This window comes from Megascapheus bottae, chromosome 23 (genome assembly GCF_031878675.1).
Source record: "Megascapheus bottae isolate mThoBot1 chromosome 23, mThoBot2.hap1, whole genome shotgun sequence".
Classification (NCBI taxonomy): Eukaryota; Metazoa; Chordata; class Mammalia; order Rodentia; family Geomyidae; genus Megascapheus; species Megascapheus bottae.
Window position 1 is genome coordinate 23,899,261 of NC_143531.1, and position 25,768 is coordinate 23,925,028.

Consider the following 25,768-nt stretch of genomic DNA (forward strand, 5'->3'; position numbering starts at 1 on the left):
AAACATGACAGTGAGTAATTGACAGGACCCATCTTACTCTTTGATTAGAGAAACCAAAAGACTAATTGCTAGAAGTTCATGCTGTCACTTCTTTTCCATATATTTTTTATTGTAATTAATAGAAGGGTTACATGATATTTGCCAGATAGATGGTGCATTAATTCCCATACATTGATACCCTTTCGCATGTCTTGGTCCCCTTTTCCCTCCCCCCACCCCCACCCCTCATCTTGTTTTCCCCCCTTCCCTATCCAATTTCAAATAACCAAATACAAATATACCTGATATATCAGGTAACAAAGTGAGATACTATACCAATATGAGATAACCAAGGGACAGCAAAAGAGATGAGAGATAACATAGTACATTAAGGACAACAATCATTCATTATATGGCTTATGTTTCTATATCCTAGAGATCCTTTCATTTAGCATCCTACTATATGGCCTTTTGTATCAAGGTTTTGCTCTATTGCAAATCTCTGCTAGGAGAGCCCAAGGTTTCTACTGATTATGACAAATGAGGGAAACCATTGAGCCTAAGTTCCTTTGAGTCTGGCTTACTTCACTTAATATGATCTTTTCTAAGTCTTTCCATTTCCTAACAAATGGAGCAATGTCATTCTTTCTGACAGCAGCATAGAATTCCATTGTGTACAAATACCACAACTTGTTGATCCACTCATCAACTGAGGGACATCTAGGTTGGTTCCATATCTTTGCTATGGTAAATAGTGCTGTAATGAACATTGTTGTACTAGTGGATTTAGTATGCCCTTGTTTCTGGATGATTGGGTAAATGCCAAGTAGTGGAATTGCTGGGTCACAGGGGAGGTCTATGTTTAGTCTTTTAAGGAACTGCCATACTGCTTTCCATAGTGGTTGAACGAGTTTGCACTCCCATCAACAGTGCAGTAGTGATCCCTCCTGGCCACATCCCCTCCAGCATCTATTGTTATTCGTTTTCTTGATCCTGGCCATTCTAACTGGAGTGAGGTGGAATCTTAGAGTTGTTTTGATTTGCATTTCTTTTATGACCAGAGATCTTGAGCATTTCTTCATGTGTCTATAGGCCATTTTTGTTTCTTCTTCAGAGAAGACTCTCTTTAAGTCTTTGGCCCATCTTTTTTTTTTTTTTTTTTTGCCAGTCCTGGGCTTGAGCTCAGGGCTTGAGCACTGTCCTTGGACTTTCTCAAGGCTAGCACTCTACCACTTGAGCCTCAGCACCACTTCCGGCTTTTTGCTATGTATGTAGGGTACCGAGGAATCGAACCCGGGTCTTCGTGCATGCTAGGCAAGTACTCTGGCCAAACTCCCAGCCCCCTTTGGCCCATCTTTTAATGGGATGGTTATTACTTTGGACATTAGTTTTGGAGTGATTCAAGTTTTTTGAGCTGTTGATATATTTTAGATATGAGGCCTTTGTTGTATGGTTGGTGAAGATCTTCTCCCACTCTGTAGGCTTCCTAATTAGTTTACTACATGCTGTCACTTTTTAAAGTCCTCTAGTAGATAAGAACTAACATTTATGCCTATAAAATTCTGATTCTTTTTCTTTCCTTCCTTTCCTCCCTCCCTCCCTCCTTCCCTCTCTCCCTCCCTCCCTTCCTCCCTTCCTTTGTACGGGTATTTGAACTTAGAGCCTCACAGTTACTAGAAACAAGCTTTACAATGTAGGTTGATCTCAAACTTGGGAGAGATCTGAAAGCAGGCTAGTAAAACCTTTGGAGGGGTGTTAGCCATGTTTGGAAAAAAAAACTGTGGCTCCTGTGTCCAGCTCAGTCACCCCACCATGTGTAGCACTATATATTGAAATGGATTAAGCAGGCCTTGTTGGATCCACGCGGGGCCAGGAATTTAAAACCTCACAGTGCTGTTCTGGAGAATCTGTCAGAGGAGGCACAAGAGGGAAAAGAAAGGCAGCTTAGGAAACTAGCTCCACAGGGGAGAGCAGGTGGGTGGAGAGCTGCTTGGGTGGTGGGGTGGATGGATGCACACAGGCCACAAGACAGTAATGTGGAAGCCATGGGAATGCCTGGCCACTCAAGATCGGAAGAAGGCCAGGGAAGCCTGGGGACAGAGCAGAAGGGAAGGAACTGAACCCAGAGGAAACACTGGCCAAAAGACAAAAAATGGTTCCTAGAGCTGTGGCTGAAAGTGATAGAGCTCTAGCCTTGAGAGCTGGGGGATAGCTCCCAGGCCGACTTCCAGCCCCACAATCAAAAAAAAAAAATATTTTAAAAGACCAAAAATGGGGGGCGCCTGCCATCTTCCAAGGCAGACATAAAGTCATCAAGGTGACGCCCAGAGAAAGTGTGCCCACTGTGTGCGCCAGGGATCGGGCACAGGGTGGCAGCCAGGTCAACTAGGCATCCGTGAAGCTGTCCAGTAGCCATAGCGACAAGGCGGGGTGATGGAGAACAGCAGCTGGAGCTGTGTGCAAGCTTGAGGTTTCCAGGAACTGTGTGAAAGGCCACAAGGCGAGCAGCGACCACAGTTCATTCAAAGGAATAATTGATCAGTGCTGTCAGTAAAGCATATTAGCAAAGCTGCTTTAATAATTGTTTTTAAAAAAGAAAATCCTCTCCACTCTGTGGAGGGACGGATGTAAAGGAGCATTTTGAGTTTCTCTGTCTCAGAATAGCTCAGGAATCAGTTACTTTATTAAGCCCTGTCTTTGTAAATAACCCCCAATTCACTTTATTTTTTTTTTAATTAAAACATTTTGAAGGAGTGGTTCTGCTGTTTGAACTCAGGACCTAGTGCTTGCTAGGCTGGTTCTCTACCACTGGAGCCATGCCTCCGGGCTGGCATTTTGCTGATCATTTTGGTGATGGAGTCTTGTGGACTTTTCTGCCTAGGATGACCTTGAACCTCAGTGCTCCAGATTTCAACCTCGCCAGTGGCTCGGATTATGAGCATGGCGTACCAGTCCATGGCTTAATCCCCAAATGTCGTATGTGCCTCACTCCCTTTCTGATGAGCCTGTGGGAGTCAGTGTGGAAGCCTTTCTGTGTTGTCTCTGCGTGCATGAGTGCGTGGATCTGGCACACACACAGCTTAGCTTGAAAGGTGCCTTGAGACCTCTCACCTGATCTCTGTTCCTTCCCCTGATCCAGGCCAGGCCTCCAACCCCACCCCTGCCCACTGCTGGGCACACCCTCCTGGTGGGACCCGCTTTCCTCTCTTGACCACAGAAGCGTTGTCTCCCTCCATCTGACAAGCCCACCCTTGCTTTTCTGTGGCTGACTTAAAACAAAATCTATATTCTTAAGTCTCCAGAAAAGGTTAATTTAAAATAGTTGGATATTTTCAGCAGCTAGGTTTCAGACTTAAGATGTTGTCCATAACCGACAGCGTTCTAAGATATGAGTTCCCAAATTTCGGGTGGAAGGGACCACTGGGGGTCACGCTTCCAGGAAAGCGGGTCCAAACCCAAGCTACCCCATTCCCCAACTCTCCTGTCAATCCGAGATCTACCCAGGGGAGATTTACAGAATATCTCTCATTGTTTAACACCTGTGCTCATAAATCCTCCTGTTTTAGGCAGCCTAAATCCCTCTCCTTACAGTAGAATAATGATGCTATAATGCCTGGCTTTACCCACTGCCTCCTAACTCTCCTCACTAAACCCTTCTAATGTCTCCAGGAGGTGATGAGGAGTAAATATTACTATTTAAACCTAGTCATCCCCTGCCTTCACTCCCTGCTGTATAAAGAGGATGATGGGAATATTTGCCTGAGCTTTCCCCTGCCCCCCTTCTTATAGAGAAAGGAATTGAGACAGGGTGATTAAGTCCATTTCCCAGGTTCATACGTGAGACAGAAGCAGAAGGTAGGGTGCAGAACAGGAGCTGCCTGCTTAATTCCTGCCCCCCAGGACTCTGCATAAAGTAGATAACAGGTGTGTGTGTGTGTGTGTGTGTGTGTGTGTGTGTGTGTGTGTGTGTGTGTGTGTGTGTGTGTGTGTGTGTGTGTGTGTGTGTGTCCTGCCTCTCCCCCTAGGGCCCCACACAGAGGGTCTCATTTTTGCTGCTCTTAGTAAGCTCTGAACAGGGCTCCTCGGCTCAGATTTGGCAGTGGCCCCACAAGTTTTGCATCTGCCATGGGCCCGAGCAGCTCTGTCTGCGGTAATGATAGTGGTGGGAAGGCTGAGCCAGTCCTGTGCCCACGGTGTGCTCCACGTTGTTAGCTGTGGGTCATCGCAGATGACAGGGACCACATGGACCAGTGGATGGACAGACGGCCAGGAACATGCCACTGGGCCAGTGAGGTGGATCATCCTGGAAGTGTAGGGGGTGAAACAGCAGAATCTTCATCCTCCTTGCATTCTGCACTTACCCCCGCACGCAGCGGTTCACCTCCTGCTGAAAGCAGAGCAGCAAAAGTGCATGTCCAGGCCACCGCCATCTTGGTCAGCTGGCATGCTGTTCGTAGGTGTCCTTTCTGAAGCCTGTTTCCTGCCTTGGTGTTCAGCATTCTGAGGCTGTTTGGCTGGAGGTTCTGGTGTTAAGGCACCTCTCCCCCTTCCCCCTCCCCGTCCCCAGGCCTCTGCACCAGGAGGCTAGTGAGTTAGAGTGAAGCCTGCTCTGCGGTGCCATAGGCTGTGGACTCAATGCTCTGAATCACTAATGCAAGAACTTTCCTGCAGCATTTCCTAAAGGCGGGAACATCCATACACTACACAGTGATGAGCAGGCTGCATCTGGCTGGCATCACAGTGCTTGATTCAGGCACCGTTTCCCCCTCTTGAATATTTTTGAATCTTATGCTTGACATATATTTTAACTGGCTAGTGTAGACTTACTCTAACATTAACATCAACAGCATAGGAGCAGGGGCTGGTTTAGCATTTTTCATTTGCTTGGTATAGTGTACATTTGCAAGGAAGATCTAGGAAATATTGAAAACAAAATTAGGGAAAGTTCATACTTCTATATACAGTAACATGCCAATGCGCTTCAAACCCAAGCCCCTCATTAGATCCCTTTGTTCTGCAATGTTCTAATTACCCTTTATCTCTAAGCTCTACATTCTTCTTCCCTGTGGTGTCATTTTTCTTTGTATTTTTCACATGTACAATAGACCTTATTCACAAGAAGGCGGGGCCGTGGTCCAGAATGAGGCTTGTAATACAAGGAAACTTCAACAGGGTGGAAATGAAATAAATTTAAGTACAAAAAAAAAAATTAGGAGGAAAACGAACCCATCTTGCTTAGCACAGCATCCCTGCCAACCAACTCTGAAGACAGCAGTGCTTGATATTGAATTTATGATTAAAACTGATGGAGAATAGATTCAAGGATAGCCTCTCTCAGACAGATGTGGATGGCTGCAGGGTGGGTAGAGAGCTTGGGAGAGGCCCTGGGGTTTCAGAGCACAGTGGGAGGCACTTAGTTTCTGCTCCATTCCTGGGGTGGCAGTGGTTGGACCAGGACTGGACCCAGCCCTACCTCTCTCTCTCTCCCCTAGAGAGCCAGGCCTCAGTCTCCCCAGTAGGATTATATTCGGAGCCATGGGTGCCTGTCAGCACCATCTAAGTGGCATTCATTTGGTGACATTAACTGCATCCGTATCCCTGAATAGCCATCACCGCTTTATTTTTTTCAGTTTTATTTATTAAAATTGTCTTTAGTTGTACAAAGGTGTTTCAACTCAGGATGTCCCTTTTTGAGGACACTATATGGTGATTATTTTTAGATGGAATCTTATACTTTTTGCACAGGTTTGGATAGGTGGTCAAGTGCAAACTACCAGACTTGACTTTTTTTAATTTTCTCTAAGATTAGACGAGTGGCCATTCCTATCTGGTATAGTCTAGAGATTGTTCCATGCACAGATGAAAAGAATATGTATTCTTATGGCGCTGGATGGAATGTTGTGTAAATGCCTTTCAAGTCTATTTGATCTATATTATATTTAACTCTGATGATTTTATGTTCATTATTTTGTTTGGATGACTTTTTGATGAGAATGAGGTGTTGAAATCCATTTTTTTATTTTTTTAATTTTAATTTTTTGCTAGTCCTGGGGCTTAAACTCAGGGCCTGAGTACTGTCCTTGGGCTTTCTCAAGCTTCATGCTCTACCACATGAACCATAGCACCACTTCCAGCTTTTTCTGTGTATATGGTACCAGGGAATCAAACCCAGGGCTTTGTACATGCTAGGCAAGCACTCTACCACTAGGCCATGCTCCCAGCCCCTGAAATATAATTTTATTGGATTTTATACCTCTCTTTAAGTCTGTTGGTCTTTCAAAATGGGGTGTTCCAACATTAGGTGCATATACATTTATGATTACTCTACCTTCTTATTGAATGTTATTTGTTGTTCCTCTCCTTTTCAGTGGTAACTGGTTATCTTCAGTTTCTCTTTGTGCACCTACTCTTCTAGTGTTAGCTATGCGTTGGTCTGCTTTCCTGGTGGTCCTTCTCTTTCCTTGTTGTCTGAATGTGTGACTCCTGTAAACACTCTCTGTAAGGTTGGTCTGATGACTCTGAGGTCCCTGTGTTTGCTTTCTTGAAGTGACAAGAGGGGCTTGTTGAGTGTAGGAATTTGGTTGGTAGTCCTTTTTCAGGATTTGGTCCAATGCCCAGTAGGACACAGGGCTTGCACAGGAAAGCTGGTGTTAACTTTATGGCAGTATTATTACAATATAGAGTAGTCATTATTTTGTTACAGATATTTAAATTCCTTCTATCCTATAATTTTGACTGGTTGATATAATTTCCTAGGGTAAAGATCTTTTCTGCTCTTTTCACTCAATAGTCTTCCTCCTCCTCCTCTTCCTCTTCCTCTTCCTCTCCTCCTCCTCCTTTCCCTTAACTATATCCTCTGCTTGTCAGCAGAGACATCTGATGTTTTGTTTTCTTTATTGTTTTATTTTTGTCCATATTACATAACACCTGCTGTCAAATTCAAATAAATATTCCGTCTTCCACTTGGCACTGTCTGTTGTTGAGATTTTGTTTAAGCTCTTATCTCTTCATTCAGCTTACTGATCTGTTAATTTCCTAGGCTTGGTTGGTCCTTTTTCAAAATCTGTATCTTGCTGCTAAATCTCATTTGTATACTGTATTTCAGTTAAGTTGCTTTCAGATCTCACTGAGCTTTTTGGTAATCAAATGTTTTGCATTTGAATTTAAATTCAGCTGTTTATTTTTCTTTGAGATCTATTGCTACAGTGGTCTTTTGAATGCACTAAAATTACCTTGACATATCCTATTTCTTATGCCCCTTATCTATGTGTAAATTTGATGGGTACATCTACTGTCTACCACTCACTTTTGGGGGGCAATACTGGAACTTGACCTCAGGACTCCATACCTGAGCCAATTCTCCAGCTCTATCACTTGTGGGGTGGCCTTCTTGGTAAACAGCTTTCTCCTGAGGATGAGCTCGGGCCCTCAGTTGGTTATGCAGTATTGGCTTTGATTCTAGCTGGGCACGGTCAGGAGCTTCCTCGGCTGTGATTAATGACTACAAGCCCCATACTTACCACAGTGGAGTGAGCAGCCTAAGGCAGTTGCTCCCTCCAACCTCAGTGCAGGTGACTGTGAGAGAAGACATCAGCTCCTTCTCCAGAGCAAGGCTGTACAGGTTCCATGTTGTTATCTCAGTGAGTTACAACCCTGTGGGTGAGAGTGGGGGTGCCAGCATCACCAACTTCCACACGATGTTCATTGAGGGGTGTGCCTGACCCCAAGGTATTTCCTCTTTCTATGTTGTCCCCAGTCTATGAACCTTACCGGATTCTGGTCTCTGAATCTTACAGGGTTTAGTCTCTGTCTTGCTGATTTCCAATGTTTGCCAGTGGCTGTCCACCTCAAAATGGAGCTGTACTAACCTGTTGCTTCTGGTCTTCTCTGTGGAGGAGGAAGCCATCGCACTTTTCAGAGGGTTGCTGAAGGCAGCCTCTGAAAGAATCTGCTCTGGTTCCATCTAGTAAGGGGCTCAAGATGGCGCCTTGGAGTTACAGCCTGGGTGGGAGAGGGCATGACGTAGGTAGTTGAACAGGTGTGGCAAGCCAAGGGCTCCACACACTGGGCCCAGGGCCTGCCTGGGGTCAGCCAGGGGCTGCTGTGGCCTTAGGTGAGGGGTGGCCTTGAGCTGGGGCACCGGGGGAGCTGCAGAGGCCCCGTGTCACATCCCTGCTCTGCATCTGTGCCTTGCAGCTGGTGAGTGACCTGCTGGAGTTCTGCTTCTACACCTTCCGGGAGTCCCAGGCCCTGAGGGTGGAGTTCCCGGCCATGCTGGTGGAAATCATCAGTGACCAGCTGCCCAAGGTGGAGTCGGGGAATGCCCGCGCGCTCTACTTCCACCGCAAGTGAGGAAGACGCCTCGCCCCAGAGCTTTGCCTTAAGTCTCCCCGTGTCGTTCCACACCCACGAAGGACCCAAGGAATCTTCTGTTCTGTTTTGTTTTGTGCCGGTACTGGGACTTGAACTCAGGGCCTCTGTGCTCTCCCTGAGCGTGTTTTTCTTTTTTCTTGCTCAAGTAAAGCACTCTACCACTTGAGCCACAGCTCCACTTCCAGCTCTTGGGTGGCTCATTGGAGATAAAGAGTCTCACAGACCTTTCCTTCCCCAGGCTGGCTTTGAACCACAATCTTCAGATCTCAGCCTCCTGAGTAGCTAGGATTACAAGTGTGAGCCATTGGCACCTGGCCAAGAAATCATTTTTTTTTTCCAAACATGATGGTTGATTCAGCCTTGTTCCCAGATTCTCGAGTTTCAAATCACGGTCAAGGGGTTGTGTGGTGGATGCGGTGAGAGCTGAGCAGTCTCAAGAGTTCTTCCCTCTCCGCCCCCAGTGCTTAGAAATATGTTCTTGTTCCTCTGGATGAAAAGCCATATCTAGTCAATAACTCTGATTTTGATATTTTAACAGATGGAAGTTTTAACTATGCCATGTAGTTTCTGATATCGTTCCGCTTGTTTTAAAAGGGTTCAAGGACTAACAGACTTTTTCAAAGCTTACCCTTGGTTTGCACATAAAACGTGTAGTCAATATGGGGCATTAATATTCTTTTGTTATTTAAAAAACACACAAAAAGAAAAAATATATACAGATTCCTGTTGCTTACGAACAGAACACGTGGTGCGGTGCGGGCACGCCCTCTGACTCCACGGCCATCCACTCTCGTTCACGTCCATTTATTATTTAATTAGGATGGATAAGACGTTAAAGACAAATGCTTTGGTTTCAATTTCTAGTATCTATTGTGTTAGCTTTATGAAATTTTTTTTGCCGTCTTTTGCTGTGCTGTACATTATTGTATGTATAAATCGTGAAGGACCTGAAATTAGGTGTAAGGATCTTTTGTAAATGAGACACATACAAAAACATAAACAAATCTTTAATGGTTAATAGGATGAATGGGAAAGTATTTTTGAAAGAATTCTATTTTGCTGGAGACTATTTAAGTACTATCTTTGTCTAAACAAGGTAAAACTTTTTTTTGTAAAGTGAGATGTTCTGCATGCGTACTGAGCTGTTTACAGTGTATTTAAGAAAGGGAAAGCTGTGCCTTTTTTAGCTTCATATCTAACTTACCATTTTACAGTCTCTGTTGTAAATAACCACACTTTAACCTCTTTGGTTGTCTTTAAGCCTTTCTACTTTTTTCTGTCCTTCATTTTGTTCTCGGTCTCCTCTTTGGGTACACCAAGGCCCTAGCCCAGTGTGCCAGCTCCTGCTTCACCCGACTTCCACAGGGTACCACCTAGCACCCATGGCTGAGGCTCCTTACAGGTATCTGTTGACAGAGTCCTGGGCCAGAAGGTCTGGACAGTGCTGCAGCTTTCCAGAAGCTTCTCTATCTCTCTTCATCCCTTTCCACACGAAGCAGAATCTGTTCTCTCGGGGAGGCTGGAGGCTCAGCTCCGAGAGTGGAGGTCTCCTTCCATTTCAGAAAGCCCAACGTTCTCCTTTGGGGAGAAAAGCAAATTCCATGCACTCTACTGTCCATCTGTCGCCTGGGATAGGGAGGGGCCAGCACTTTGGGGGCTGGCAGGAGCCCCCTCTCACCCCCCCTGCCCCCCGAAGTAGTTGACCTGGGCTGGTCAGGATGGGGGGAGACCAGGTCATTAGAGGGGTTTTAGATTTTTTTTAAAGATAGGTTTTAAAAAGAAGTTTTATACATAAACCATTTTGGAGAAAAACAAAAGACACTACAGATGATAGAAGCAAGACAGTGGCACTAAAGTTTTTAATTCACAAATCTGTTTGGCACTGGTGTCATTTATGACATTCTTTTCCCCTCACCCTCTTACCCCAAATCACGATGCTGTGTGTCTTTGGGGAATCTAACAGTGATTGCACTAAACAAACTACTTTGAGTAGAGGCCAAATTAATCTTTTTAAAGTGGTGATGATAATCATCAGATACTCAGTGAAATCACGTTCTTTTCCAATATCTAAAAGCTGTTGCTCAAGCTGAAGGGCCGGGCAGGCAGCGGTCACAGGACGCTTTCTCCAGGGTTTGCTCTGCCAGCAACATGACCTTGTCTGTCAAAAGACACCTGTGAAAAAGTTGCACTCGGAGGGAGGAGCTTTGCTTACATAATTTGCAACTTTTCTGATTCTAATCTCTAGGCAGATCTTTCCGTTCAGTCCGCTTCCATGCACAGCTCTTTGAAGCCCACGCTCCAGAGGCCACAGAGCTACAGTCTGCAGACCCAGAGGCTCTGAAACACAAAACGGCCGACGAAAGCAGCTTGGAGTGCAGACATTTGAAGGACTCAGGTGGAGACAGTCTGCATCAGTTCTTGGTATTAAGGAAGTGACTGATGGTTCGTGTCTGTCTCGGCAACTTGGGCTTGATGAAACAGCAAAGCCATATTTGAAATTCACTGTCCCACGCCTGTCCCTGTCCAAACCTGTCTGTCTGCTCTTATTTTTGTACCATATTGCTCTTAAAAAGAAAAATACCTTGGTTTGGTAAATTCATAATTCACCAAAACTTCTTCATATAATTAAAAAAGAAACACTAAACTAGTTTAAAATGAAGCAATTTATATCTTTATGCAAAAACATGTCTGTCTTTGCAAAGGACTGTAAGCAGATTACAATAAATCCTTTACTTTCATCGCCTGTTGTTTGGGAAGCAGTTCATTTGCAGGTGTGCAGGTCTGGGCCCTTGTGCCCTTCGGGGTGCCATGACAGGGCTGTGGCTGCAGAAAGAGCCAGGTGTCCATGGCCTCATCACCTCTTACTCCACTATTCCATTTCACTGCAATGCCCTGTGTTAATAACCATATCACACCCACATTCCTCCGAGTCCCTAAAGTTCATTCTCCATGTGATCCTACCACCCCCCGCCTGGTAAGTCCCACACCCTATAAGCTCTCCCTTGACTCTACTAGAGAACACTGGGCCGTGGGTCAGGGAGGAAAGAGGTGCCCAAACTGAGGGGCTGGTGTCTTCACTTGGCTCTTTTTGCTCTAAGAGCTGAGACTCAGCTTCACTTAACTCTCTTCTGGTTAACTAGAGATGAAAATCTTCATAGACTGTTTTGCCAAGTGAGTTTGGAATAACGATCCTCAGATCTCTGCCTCCTGGGTAGCTAGGGTTACAACAAGAGCCACTGATGCCCAGCAGTCAGCTTGCTTCTAAATACAAAACATCAATTCAAATACATGTGCCATTGAACTGGTGAGCAGTGAGACTACGTGCCTTCAGGAAAACGATTCAATCAACAGATTCAACTCTAATACAACTGTAACTCTCGAACCCAACAGAACCACCAACACAGTGCAAAAAAAGACTTGTATCCTTGCTCCCCACCCTTTTTTTTCTATTTTGTAGAACATTTGTAAGTGAGGGCACCTTTACATTTACAGAATTTATGAAACTTGACCTGCTAGGAAAGAGGGTATTTCACAGAGAGCCCCTCATTTGAAATAGGAGACTGGCTGTGGGTCTGTAGGCGGACGTCTGGTAAAAGCAGGTGATCTTTCCTGGGTCTGCTGTGCTATTGTTTCATGCTAAGAAGTTCTCTAAGTGCTCACAGGCCCAAAGAATTCATATTTAGGAGCTATTAGAGCTGTTCTGCCAGCAAAGAACAGCAGAACCGTAAAGCCAAGCCTCACATTGCATGCATGCAGCTCAAGTTCCTTTCTGCATGTTCACTGCCACTCAAACAAATTCAAGAGGCTGTACCTTTTAGCACCCCAGTGCTAACATACTCAAAAAAAAAAATAATTAGCTGTGCAAGAATACACAGACTTACATGACTGGATTGGAAGCATCTCAGGCCCTTGAAATGAAAGCCACCCAATGTTTAGGGTGACATTTTTCTCAAATGAAACAGTGGCTTCCCAAATGATGTTGGTAAGAGTCATAAGCGATAATCTCAGTATTCACCACGAGCCAAGACCTCCCAAAGCAAAGAGGAGTCTGAGATTTCCTTGTTTAGATCCCCCACAGGGAATCATCTCCTGCATCACTGAGTTGACTCAGAGTTGCCTTCTGATGCTGGCTAGGTTTTGGCCCAGCCAGAGTTGTTCATGTATCTTTGGCCGATGGGTCTCATCTCCTGCCTGGAACTGTTCCGTGCAGACTCTCATCCTCCAGCAAGCAAGCCTGGCCAACGAAAACTGTAGGAGCACGACACCTCCCACACCTCTGGCTGCTTCATTTGCTTCTGGCTGGTCCCATGCGATCCGAGAGGGCTCTTTGTAGAAGAACATGGGTGTAGGGTGAGGTGAAAGCTTGGAGTTGCCGATCCACCTATCATCTCAGACATTCCCATCTCCTGGACAGTGCATGCTGCTAAGAGCATGCATGACTTGCGGGTTTCTCCCTTGGTCTGATCATCGACTCTACAGAGCTGGGCTCTGCATGTCCTGGGCCAGCCTGCCTCACCTGAATTTAACTCAGCTGCTCCTGCTCTGCCTCAAGCATTTCCACAGGTGCTAAACACCATCTATCTAGCACATTCTACACCGGACCCACTGCTTCTATTACTTCAACTCCAAGCCTCCGGGGGTGAGCTGCTTTTGTAGGAGACAAGCCAATCATGGTGATGATTTATTCTGCCCAAGGTGACATGAAGAGCCAGACTTGGTGACTTCACGCATGGTAGTTGTAAAGCACATCAGGAGTGGCTTGCTGCAGACGCTGGGTGCCTGAGTCGAGCAGATCGTGTCTTGGCATGTTGACTGTCCCCTGGGGCATGCCACTTAGGCATTCTGCCCAGAACAATGTCAGTGCGGAGCCTGCTGCACCTGCCCACGGGTGCCTTCCCCCCCCCCCCCACCCGCACAGGACTTCGTGCAAGTAGACAAACCTGGAACCTCTCAGCAGCCAGACTTCCCTTCTGCACTGAGAAGCAGCCAAGCAGGACAGGAAATGACAGCTCAGAACACAGGGTGCTGCCCCAGTCCCCGAGGACAAGCTTCTGCTCAGGGCCCAGGGCTGCTTGCTGTAGCACAGGTTAGGCTTTGTAATGGCACCACATGACAGGGGCATGGAGGGTCTGGGCTCCTGAGCCCCATCCCGATGAGGCAGGCGACAGGCCCTGCTCGTCTTTGGGGGAGGGGAAGCAGCACGAGAGAGAGAACCAGTGCCACTGCTCCTGACACCCGTTCTGTGACCGTGGGCCCATATCGGGGCACCACGGTTTTCCATCCAGGGGCTGCCAAATCACCAAACATAGGTTTGTGCATTCCAGCATTGTCCAGGCCAGACGAGTCAGGTGGTGTAGGGCATTTTATTTCATGTACAGAGGGCTGACAGCACGCGGGCGGGGAGCACCAAGGAGAAGCTGCTATAAATAGGCGTGTGGTGCCCAGGAGGTGGGGGGGGGCACCCCGCGGCGGGGCTGGAGTTCAGGGGTGGTCCGGGGGTCTGTGTCGGGTGCCCTCCCTCCAGCGCTGTCCAGTCCCGACGTCAGCTCCCCGCAGCTGCCCCGCTCCCAGGCGGGGAGGGGCCGCCAAGGTCGGCAGGGGGGCTTCGGAGGCCCCGAGCTACAGCAGCTTGACGTAATTCTGTGGAATGAGCCCCCTCTTGCCGTTCAACGTCCCTTCCAGCCAGCCAGGCTCCCGGGAGGTTTGCACTGCAAAGGAGCAGAAACCTCCATTTATCAGCAGACCCAGGCCGGGGTGGGCGTGGCCACAGGACAGGGGGCGGGCCGGGTGTGGTCGTAGGGTGGGCGTGGCCACGGGACAAGGGTCAAGCGGGGCGTGGTCACTGTGTGGGCGTGGCCACGGGGCAGGGGGGTGGGTCGGGTGTGGTCGTAGGGTGGGCGTGGCCACGGGACAAGGGTCAAGCGGGGCGTGGTCACTGTGTGGGCGTGGCCACGGGGCAGGGGGTGGGTCGGGTGTGGTCATAGGGTGGGCGTGGCCACGGGACAAGGGTTGAGCGGAGGCGTGGCCATTCTGTGGGCGTAGCCGCAGGGCAGGGGGCGGGCCGGGTGTGATCATAGGTTGGGCGTGGCCACCGGACAAGGGTTGAGCGGGGGCGTGGCCGTTGTGTGGGCGTGGCCAGGGGGCAGGCCAGGGTGTGGTCATGGGGGACGTGGCCGCTGGGATAGAGTCCACCAGGGTGTGGCCGTGGTGGGCGTGGCCATGGGGCGTGGTTAGTCTATGGGCACCGCTGGTGGGGCGGTGGCCCTCTGAGGGCAGAGCCCACTCTGGGATGTCCAGTCACCCAGTCTGCCTGGGGATTACTAACAGGCCCTGCCCAAGGTTGGCCAGCACAGTGCCCACCCACCCTCTTTGACACCCTCAACTGTTTCCCCATTTCCACGCTGGCCCCTTCTGCTGCACTATGCCTAGTGACCTTTTTAGAATACCCCTAGCACACTGTGCCTGCTTCGACCCCTCCCCACCCCCCAGTACAGGGCCTACTCTCAGCTCCAGAGGCTCTCTCAGCCGCGACTTAGCTAAGGACCTGAAGCCAGGCCGGCATGGAGGCCTGGGCCCGTGGGCCCTGTCTCTTGTCCCCCACCCCCCACCCCTGCCCCACCTCACGAGTTGCCTTGTCCAGGGAATCTGCTCAAATGATGCATCTGGTTTGCTCAACTCAGCTATGGTTGAAGTCCATACCCCAAATTCTGCACTGTCTATTTTGCTTATTTCTGAGTTACTAGGATCACACTCTATACACAAGACTTGTCTGGCATCTGGCGTTCCTAAGATTTCCCCACATGTGGGAATATATCTCAAAATAAAACTGCTGGGCTGCAGGGCGCTGTGGTTCACGCCTGTAATCCTAACTACTCAGGAGACAGAGATCTGAGGATCATGGCTCAAAGCCAGCCTGGGCTCCAAAGTCCATGAGACTCTTATCTCCAAATAACGGGAAGTGGTGCTGTCGCTCCAGGGCTCAGGCGGTATCCTTGAGCTGAGGAGCTCAGGAACAGTGCCCAGGCCCAGAGTTCAAGCCCCACGACCGACAAAAACAAAACAAAACACTGCTGGGCTATGCGACCAATGTTCCAAAGCAGTACCAAGCTGATTTTCAGAGTATTGAATGTATCTGAAGGGGTCATCTAGTTCATGTTAATCCCATACAAAGGGAACCTGATGTCCCACATGCAGAGCCTAACAGAGCATGACCCTGTAGGGTGGTGGCTGTACCCCCAACAATGGATTGCTGGTACAATCCTGCACCCACCGCTTCTTGAACCCCACTGAACAGCCACTTCCCCCTTGACTGGAGGGTCTGCCAGCTTCTTGGCCCCCAGTAAAATGATCTCTAGGGTTCCCAGGGGCAGAAGCCTCAGCTGCCCTGAGCCCACACATATGAGACACTCCCTGGTGGACGAGGGGGCATTTGTCTCACAGAACTACAGAAACAAATCTGCAGCTAGAGGCTGAAGGCGAGTGAAGTCAGCACACAGGGAGGGCGGGGTGCAGAGGAGTGCTGTGCTCATGCACTCTGGTTCAGGGTTTCCCGAACCGCATAGCCACAGCCACAGCAGCCCAGGGGCACTCGGATGCTGGTTTCCTTCCTCGAACTGTGGGATCACGAGAGAACACTGGGAGGTTCCAAACGGGTAAGCGACCACAGGGAAAATGCCTTGGGTGTTTTAGGGACACAGACTCACTGGTCTTCAGAAAGGGAGTGTTCCTGGCAGCACTCCTGCAGGCTGAGCTCAAAATAGTGGCCTCTTGGAGCCCTGCCCAGCTCCATGGAAGCTGAGGTCTTACGACCTGCGGTGCTCCATGTCGGGTGTCAGGAGGGAAGACCCCCCCCCAGCCATTCAAGAGCAGGCATCAGCAGACATGTTCTGAACAAGTACATGCTTTGGAGCCAGCTGAGATTAAGCATGCACAGAAAATGAAATGCTCAAGTATGTGAGTAGGGAAGGGCTAACAGCTCAGCAACAAGGCATCTGTGAATGACAGGGCTCTGGGGAAGGGACTGAGGCCCTGTGGAGACATCCTGGTGTCCAGCCAGCACGTCTGGACACCAGCACCACAGGCAGAGTGGAAGGTGACTTGGCTGCCAACATAGGCTCAACAGTGGCATACCACCACGTGCCAAGGGTGGCATGAGAGTCAGCCATGGCTCGTACACAGCCATCCCTGTGCCACCCTGGCATGGTAGCAGTCTGGCAGACAGTTCTGCAGACTGGAATGAAGGACCTGGTGCATAGAGTGTGCCTCACAACTCTGTCCAGGTCCCCCAGAAAATTAGAGCCAAGGTCTGACCTCAGGGTTGGTGATGAACGATCACCACCGCCTCTGGCTTTCTCCTTCAGAACCACACTGAGACCTGGCAGGTCTGACACATGTGTATGTGCGTGACCTACACATGTGTGCATGTGTGTGCATCTGCCGTCTTTTAGGACGAAGAGCCCGTGGGAGCGGCCACCCCCTCCTAGCCTTCCATCTTTTCTCCGGCAGAGAACTCAGAAGGAAGTTCTAGCTCTAGATGCTTCCTCCTTTCTACAGATGAGGAACACAAGGCTAAGATACCTATCTTTGCTGGAGCTGAATAAGGCCCGGAACTGTGGCCAGCATCTGTCCACCCCACCAGCCATGGCGCCCAAAGTCACAGGAATACGTCCATCTTTGATGACATCTTAAGTTAATTTAATCAGCCCTGGAGCACTTCATCTTAGCTGGTTATTATCATGTAAGCCAATTCAAGGCTGAGAGAGCCAGTGAGTCCGTTCTCATACCAGCTGCCTAAGGCCTCCTTTAGACCACACCTCCAGCCAGCTGATCATCTCACAAATACTGAGTTTCCAGAGGCTCCTAAGAAGACACAATATCACACACAGTGAAGCACTATCCCCATTTCCTCAACAGGAGAGTTTTAATAAGGAATCTTGGCTCTCCCTCCTGCCGTGTGCTATTCCACCATGTGGCAGGCTGAGTGGCCACGCTGGATGCATCCATGATACAAGGACAGAGGAATGATCTGCTAACACTCCAAAAGCTAAATTTCTCTCCAAAGTGTAATCCTGTTGTGTACACAGCATTGCTGCGGCTTGTTTTCCGACGCTGGCAGGCGCCGCCGGCTCTCTGGAGCACACATCACGTGCACACAGACATCTAGTCTAAAGGAGGTAACTTGCTCTCTAGACACCATCCTCAGCACACGCTGCGCTACTGTCAACACCCTGCTCTGCCCTGGGCCGCTGTCTCCCAGGGCTGATCAGCCATTCCATCCTCCAGCTCCACATCCCTGCTGCCCCAGAACTCTTTTGGGGAGCTCCACCCACACACCACATCACTGTTGCCACAGCAACCACTGAATTTCATAATGAGCAGGTCTTGGGAGGGAAAAAATCAAGGGGGAGGGGGGAAGGGAGAAAGGGAAAGGCATCCAGTAAACCACAGGAGGGATGTGTGGAACACTGAATCAGGCACAGGTCCTAAATGCCCACGCGTGAATATTAAAACACTCAAATAAAAAAAATCACGCAGCGCTTCCATACGCAGTCAATGCCCACACACAGTGACATGCGTCACTCTGGATTCCAGTCCACAGGTAGTAAAGTGCGGGTGGCACGGAGAGAAGATGGGAAGGGAGTGTGTGGACGTGGGGCTCTGTAACAACAGTGGCTGCAAGCCCAAGGGCAGAAGGGGCTCGGTTAGGGGCTCAGGGGAAGTGAGAACAGAAGACACACGGATGAGAAATATCTTCTCAACTCCACGTGGTACGAGCAGATTCTTCCCATCTGGAGGATCTTGCTGGACAAAGACTCACGCGAGTTAAAGAGCTGGAGAGTGATCAAGAAAAGGGCAGACACGGCGCTCAGCACCCCCCCCAGCTCAGGGGCATTCTGGGACACTCCAATGGGCCAGCACTCTGTCCCCAGGGAGTCCCAGCATGGTCACGAGCCGTGACAGTGTCCACTCTGGCCCCGTGGGAGATATCGATATCCTGGTGTCACAACACAGCCTACAGAGTGCCCAGAACACTTACCGTCTTCAAAGATGGCTCCTATTTCAAAGGACAGCTCCGAGCTGTGCTCCGCCTCACAGGGGTACACGGCGCGGGCCTTCCGGCTCAGAACACTGCGGGCCAAACGGGAAAGGAAAGGCTGGACCAAGACGGAGATGGCAACAACCGGGAGTGTCACCCCACCACTCCCTGGGAGAAGGGCACCCCCGTCACTGGAGGGGGCCCCACTGGGGACCAGAACCACCTCAGCCCACACCCTGGCCTCTGAGCTTGCCACATCCACTGTGGTCAGCTCAAGAAGCAGCCACATGTGGTCACTCTCTCAGTGCCCACGTCGCCTTCCTTCAGCACCAAGACTGTGTTCTCTATTCACCGACCAGAAGAGTCTTTCCAAGCCTAGCAGGTTGATAAACGCGCGACCAGCAGAAAACAGCGGGCCTGACACACACAGCGGTGGGTGCTGCGGACCTGTGGCTTCCTCTCCCGCATTTCAACCAAGAGCCCAGTGGAAATATCCAAACCCGAGGCGCATCTGATGGAACGCAGCTTTTTCCATCACCGATGCAGTGTGACAACTGTTTTACACGGTCTCAAGTACGACATTCTCTAGACGGGACTGACACCAGTGTGGATGACATGGAAGTGTCACGCTACTTCACAGGGACTGGACAAGAAGACCAATTGGGTTGTAACTACCTTATAAGTGGCTAGTGTATAATACTGCATAGTTGTTGTTGTTGTTGTTGTTGTTGTTTTGCCAGTCCTGGGCTTGAGCTCAGGGCCTGAGCACTGTCCTTGGGCTTTCCTCAAGGATAGTGTTCTACCCTGAGCCACTGCACCACTTCTGGCTTTTTCTATGTATGTGCTACCGAGGAATCGAACCCGGGTCTTCATGCTTGCTAGGCAGGCACTCTACCACTAGGCCAAACTCCCGGTCCCACACTGTAGTGTTTCTACATGCTCACATAAGCACACTCATCCACACCCCCTCTGACGCTTTCTCATCTCCGTTCCCCTCAACTCCTCCCCTTTTTAAACTGTCATTTTTTTTTAAAATGTGTTCATTATGACCATTTCGTACGTAGCAAAGACTGTCTTCTGGGTCCCAGATGCTGAGGGAACCCCAGGAGACTGTTCCATCGGAGAACGAAGAGGCCCTGGTGTGTAGAGCCTCCGTGTGTCTACCACAACCCACATCACGCCCCAAACCGCATACCTTTCCGGAAGCTTGTCCACCACAGAGGCAGCAGGAGAGACGGGGAAAGACGTTGACCTGGGTGAGGGAGGCGTTACAGTGGAGTTGGGCCCTGGTGTGCTTGAAGACTGCTGGTTCAGCCACTGGACCATGGATGGCCGGGTCTGGCTTAGCCTACGGAGAAAGTTCAAAGGACAGGATTAATAGAACCAAGGTTGTCACAGAACACAAAATGCCCAACAGGCCTATCGGAATGGCCAGCGTGTAGTTCCCTCTGCTCCAGACCAGCGCAGGCTTTCCCGACCCTCCTAACACCAGTCAACACCCACAGCAGACATACCATTTTACTTCTCCACTTGGTGAAGAACCCAGTCTTATCTGAGTACCATAACAGTTCAAAAACAGTGGCTACAACTTTTTGAGATACAGGTGACTCTTTGACATAAAATGGGAATTACAGTCCAATAAAGCCACTGTTAAGTTACCTACCATGAGGCTAAAGTCAAAATTGAAGGCATGGCCTCTACCAAAGGTAAAAATGTACACTTCATCAAGTCCCATAATCCTAATTTGAACCTCCATAATTTGGGGGACCGTCTGCATCCGTTTCTTCTGTCTATAGAAAATGTGGTAAAGAATCTGGAGTCAAACACACAGCCAGTGGATGTCAAAGACTAACACGGCGTCTTGTAACATAAAATGCTCTTTCATCTGGTCATTACGTTTGAAAATACAGACAGAAAAAATGTCACTAGGAAGCAAGATTCCTATAGGAAGGGCTAATGAGTTTGAAGGGAGGAAAAAAAAGTCAATGGACATGAAAGATTCTGAGTGACCTGAGCGTTAACCAGGTCGGTAAGCAGATTCCTGGAGGAGATTCTAAACACACACATGCACCAATCTGGATTATTCATCATCCTCTGATATCTTTCCATTCTTTTCTTAACCCAGGGCTACATGCATGCTACATGCGTGCTACATACATGCAGGTGATATACCACTCAGCCACACACAACCTCTCTATTCATTAATTCAACACCCAACTGTCTCCACCCTCAATTCACTGCCTCCAGTTCAAAGCAGTCTCCACAGGATCTTTCTTATTTTTCCACGATCCTCTGCGCTGTCCCAGTCTGTTTCGTCCCGCGCTTATTACCACATTCTCCTCATGTGCACCTCAAAACAGCCCCCAAGCACCGATTCTCTACTTCCATCTCCTCATTGTCCCGGCACTGTGCCATGCCTGGGTACTAAATTGCTCTGGCTAGCTCATGGCGCCTCCAGGCTACCTGCCAGGGCACTGACGCCCAGCAGCCCCTCACCATTCTCTCTTCTTCCAGGCTGCCCACTCAGTCTGTTCAGGAGGCCAGGGACCTGGAAGGCCAGCCACATCCATAACGGAAGGGCAGGCTATAATCAGTTCATCTCCTTAGGGTGCCAACCGTTTCTCTCCATGGCAAGATGAAGTTTTTCATCCTTTCTATAGACTGTACAAAGCCACAGGGAGGGCAACCAAACCTTTGCCCAAACTTGTGCAACCAATTTAACATTTATAAAGCAGGTACACTGAGTTCTCCATTACCCAATTGGTAGATATTTCACAGCACAGGCTTCCTATGTTACAATCAGAAGTGGGGGAGTATTACAAAACACTGTTCTCTGAAGAACTTATTTACAACTCCCCTAGGTAGCCATTCATTCTGCAAGGCGCAGAACCTCCTTCACCCTGCAGCAAGAGGCCTATAAATCGAGAAGCAATCTGAATTACCAACTATGAAAGTGACTCTTTAGCAGAAAATGAACCTTTGGTGGTGTCTGAGGAACCAGGCGCGGAGAGGACAGGAAGGATCAATTAAGCTCTGACAGGGAATTTAGGGGCACAGTTACCCAAACAATCGCCATTTAATCTCCAGCAATTATTCAAGTGCTGAAGAGGGTGTCAGCAATGGTGCTAGATGAGCTGGGGTACCACACCCCCATCCAGGCTGCCTGATCACAAACAGCCAAGAGATGAAATGATGACCATACATCTGCAGGGAGGGAGGACAGAGGCAAGGCCAAGACAAACAATCTGACTATCTGTGTAGGCCTTAAAAAGAAAGATTGTCAATCATATTGCTGCTACAGACTTAATCTTACATTTTTCTTTTTTTTTGTTTAAAAAAAATGCCCTGTGGAAGGGGGGAAAACAAGATGAGGGGTGGGGGTGGGGGGGAGGGAAATGGGGACCAAGACACGAGAAAGGGTATCAATATATGTGAAGTAATGCACCTTCTACCTGGTGAATATAATGTAACCTTTCTATTAGTTACAATAAAAAATATATGAAAAAAATACCCTGTGTTTTTCTTTTGGGTTGACAAAGGCCTGAAAATATTCCTTGTTCTTTGAAAGTAAATTATTGAAACTGCACATGCAGAAGGGAAGGGCCCATTGTCTAGTTCAGTTTTCTTCATCTTGCCCCAAACTCAAAATGAGCCATTCTGACCCAAGGTCAAGTTCTTACCATTTGTCTTTTTCCCTCCTATGTTCTTTCTGTAGTTGTTTTAACATGTACGTGTTACAGTCTTGCACACACTGGTTCATGGAAATAACCTTTCAATTGCAATGTTTAAATGTATACAATTGTGTTTGTGCTCCTGGGTTCTCCAGCAATGTCACAGAACCTCACTGGACACTTCTTTATTATTCCTAGTCCCAAATGGGCACAAACTTTGTGTAACACTCATCAAGAGGCAGTAAAATGCAAGTCTTGAAATGGTGTCTGTGGAGGTGAGGCGTAAGGCTCAGGCAAATGGAAGCTCTGGGAAAGGGATGACTGTGCTGCAGAAAGAGGTTTAGGAGATGGAGTTTCCTTCTTGCCCCATCTCTGGGAAAGACTGTGGGTGAGGCAGGAAATGGGTAAATGAATATATTTACATCCCGCACAACTGGGTTCATGTCTCTGACAGTCGAGTTGGTACAGTCCACAGCTATCTCACTAAGAGAAACTATATAATGTTCGGTGTGTGTGTGTGTGTGTGTGTGTGTGTGTGTGTGTGTGTGTGTGTGTGCGCGCGTGAGTGGGTGCGTGTGTGTGTGTGTGTGTGTGTGTGTGTGTGTGTATGTGTGTGTGTGTTGGACTTGGGAGCTTGAACTCAGAGTCTGGGCGCAGTCTGAGCTTTGTTGCTCAGGGCTAGTGCTCTAGCCTTTCAGCCACAGTTGAGCCACAGCTCCACTCCCCAAAACTAGAGATAAGAAGTTTTTTGTTTTGTTTTTTTTTTGCCAGTCCTGGGCTTGAGCTCAGGGCCTGAGCACTGTCCTTGGACTTTCTCAAGGCTAGAGCTCTACCACTTGAGCCTCAGCACCACTTCCGGCTTTTTTCTATGTATGTGGTACCGAGGAATCGAACCCGGGTCTTCATGCATGCTAGCCAAGCACTTTAACCACTAGGCCAAACTCCCGGCCCCAAGATAAGAGTTTTATGGACTTTCCTGCCTGGCCTGGTTTTGAACTATGACCCTCAAATCTTAGCCTCCCGAATAACTAGGAATGACAAGCACGAGCCACTAGTGCCTGGAGGTCCAATTTTTTGGAAAGCAAACAAATATAGATATGAGTTTTATTATAAAATATTTCCTCTTGCTTTCCAACTTAATTTTTTCCTGCTTTTCTAGGTTACTATTTTTGTAAAGGATCAAAATTTATTTTAGAAATTTAATTACTTTATAAAACAGCATGCCAACACTTTTTCAAGAAAGCATGCGAGGGAAGTATTAGCATAGATGTGTTATGCAACCTTGCACCTACTGATTCATTGAGATAACCTTTCAGAGAATTTCTGATATTCCATTTCCCATTTTTTAAAGTCAGGCGCCAGCGGATCCCACCAATAATCCTAGCTACTTGGGAGATTGAGATCTACAAACTACCAGTCCTGTTTAATAATGAGCAGTGGACTGGTTACAAAACTTACCTAAGTGCCCACAAGTTTCTTGAAAGCAAAGTTGTGGTTTATAAAAATGGAGAAAAAAAAAGTCAGCCCTTCCTAAAAAGTTCAGAAACCACATCCACCATAATAGGAATAAATTAAACAGAACTACTGAAATCTGTCTGGTATCTTCCTAATTTAACACACTCAATGGAGAAAGAGTCTTCACTTGCGGGACTCAATCATTTCCAGTACAGAGCCAACATCACACCATCTTCCCTATGCCCTTTCCAAAAGAGAGGAAACTAGAAACACGGGTGCACTAAAATTACATGTAGATGCCAAGCTGCTAACCCAGAAATACAGTCTTGTTAATACAGAGTGAGTGTATGAATGGCTGTTCTCAGGGCGGGAAGTTTCCATGAGGACCAGGGGCTCTGTGGCAATGAATTTGGGGACAATGGAGAAGCGGGGGGGCAGGGGGGACACCCATGTGTGTATGTGGTGAGAAAAATCATCCTAGCAAGAGAACAAACCCTCTTGCCTATACTTTAGAGCCTGTAGATTTCCTAATGGTAAATTTAATTTTTTTTAAAGGGTCCCTGAAAACAACAGCAATGGCAGTATGGGCTGTATGGGTATATTTTACAGGATGATGCAGTCCTGGCTACTTCTGATTCAAACTGTGATCCATCCTTCCCAGAACCACATTCTGTGCTCCATGTATATTAAAACAAAAACAACAAAAACAACTCTGGCGTCAGAAGAGCACAAACATGGGAGAATCACTCTGATGTGGAGAACTCACCTGAGCTGCAAGAATCCCCAGAAAACTCCTGCATCTAACAAGCATTTCTTGTGTGGCAGAGGAGGGTCAGCTTTGGTCAGAGCCTAACTCCAGGCTCCAAATGCAACTTAAAATTCAAAGAGTAAAGTAGAGGATAGAGCACTGAGAAATGCCTACTTATCCGGAGTGAATGATCCCTCAAACGCCAAGAGATTTGGCTCTATTCTGCTACGAGAATCAAATCAAACGTTTACACTGGAATGGAAGACCTTAAACTTCACTTTGCAAGGTCTCCGAGCAGGAGCCGGCACACATCATCTTTCCTGCCAATCTGGGAAACATACACGGTAAGTGTAGAACAGCTGTCCTGGGCAAAATGTCTGACGTCGTTCCTACTCAAATCAATGCCAGTGTTCACAGGAAGCACACACAGCAGACAGCAGTGGAGAAAAACCAACTCCTGTGGCAAGGGACTCCCCATAATCCACAGGCTGAGAGGGGGCCTTCTCACACACCCATCCACCCCTCTCTTAGGGTCACAGACCCTCCTGCCCCCGATGTGTGCTGAACCCACCAGCTCCCAGCCAGGCAAGAGGGCGGGGTGACCATCAAGCTGCAGGTAAAAGCCCTAACTTGCTCACCCTCCAGATTAAATATATATATGATTTGCAGGATGTGTGTGGGCAGAAGGAGGATGCCAGGCATGGAAGACACCCCCAGGTCTTGGAGAAGGGTTACCGCCACATGCACACTCAAGTCTTCAACCTGGGACGTGTGAGGCTCTCCTGTGCAATTCCTCCTTTAACAAGGTAGGTCACCGCCACCTCATTCTCTGACGCCTTCCACAGTTCACTTCCAGGGCAAACATTTGTGGTTTTGTTTTAAAACACCTGTCTTAGAATTACATCTCTGCCCTATCTTCCCCTGGGAGAGACTGCATCATTCCAGTTTTCCTTCTTTCCAGACAGCTGCTGTGGAGTCGGATAAGAGGGCTAAACTGGAACTGGCTGGCTGAGCAGACAAGTAACTACAGCTTCATTTCAGACAATGAAATGGGCTTTAGAGGCCAGAGGGCTGTAGCTCTGCACAGTCACTGACAGGACTTGGATTCTCCTGCAAAAATCAGCCATCAAGCAAGGCCAACCATAGCTCAGAGGGGCACAAAATTGCACTGCTAAGGAGAACCCTGTGGTTACTTAGCGAGCTGACTGGTGCTCAGAACGATTTACTGTTTGGCTGGGTCCCCAGGAGTTCCCCACGCCTCATGTGTGTAATATCCCAGGTCCTGTTCAATGACCGCTGCTTGGAGAGTGGGGGTAAACTGAGGCCTCCAGTACCTATCAGAAACAACACAAGTTCAGATGCATATATCCTGGGCTGCTCCATCTGCCCCAGCAATGTGGTACTTAGAGTATGAAATTGATAAATCAGGAAGTTAGGGTCAAGTTAAACTAAGAAAATCAAATTAGCTTCTTTAGGGGATGGAAAAATCCCAGCAGGTGGATGCCT

At 48.2% G+C, this 25,768-nt stretch overlaps 2 protein-coding genes across 2 annotated transcripts in view; one reads left to right on the plus strand and one right to left on the minus strand.

The window, feature by feature from the left end:
- Nucleotides 1–11,088, plus strand: part of Nr3c2 (nuclear receptor subfamily 3 group C member 2) — a 221,361-nt gene extending 210,273 nt beyond the window's left edge. Inside the window, exon 9 of the mRNA XM_090356867.1 lies at nucleotides 8,176–11,088. Coding sequence (XP_090212993.1) covers nucleotides 8,176–8,331 — 156 coding nt within the window. The 3' untranslated portion in view covers nucleotides 8,332–11,088. The remainder of the gene's footprint in view (nucleotides 1–8,175) is intronic.
- Nucleotides 11,089–13,919: 2,831 nt separating this feature from the next.
- Nucleotides 13,920–25,768, minus strand: part of Arhgap10 (Rho GTPase activating protein 10) — a 176,414-nt gene continuing 164,565 nt past the window's right edge. Inside the window, exons 21-23 of the mRNA XM_090356869.1 lie at nucleotides 19,584–19,736; nucleotides 18,389–18,480; nucleotides 13,920–14,060 (exon numbers count right to left, since the gene is read on the minus strand). Of these exons, the coding sequence (XP_090212995.1) occupies nucleotides 13,972–14,060; nucleotides 18,389–18,480; nucleotides 19,584–19,736 (334 nt within the window). The 3' untranslated portion in view covers nucleotides 13,920–13,971. The remainder of the gene's footprint in view (nucleotides 14,061–18,388; nucleotides 18,481–19,583; nucleotides 19,737–25,768) is intronic.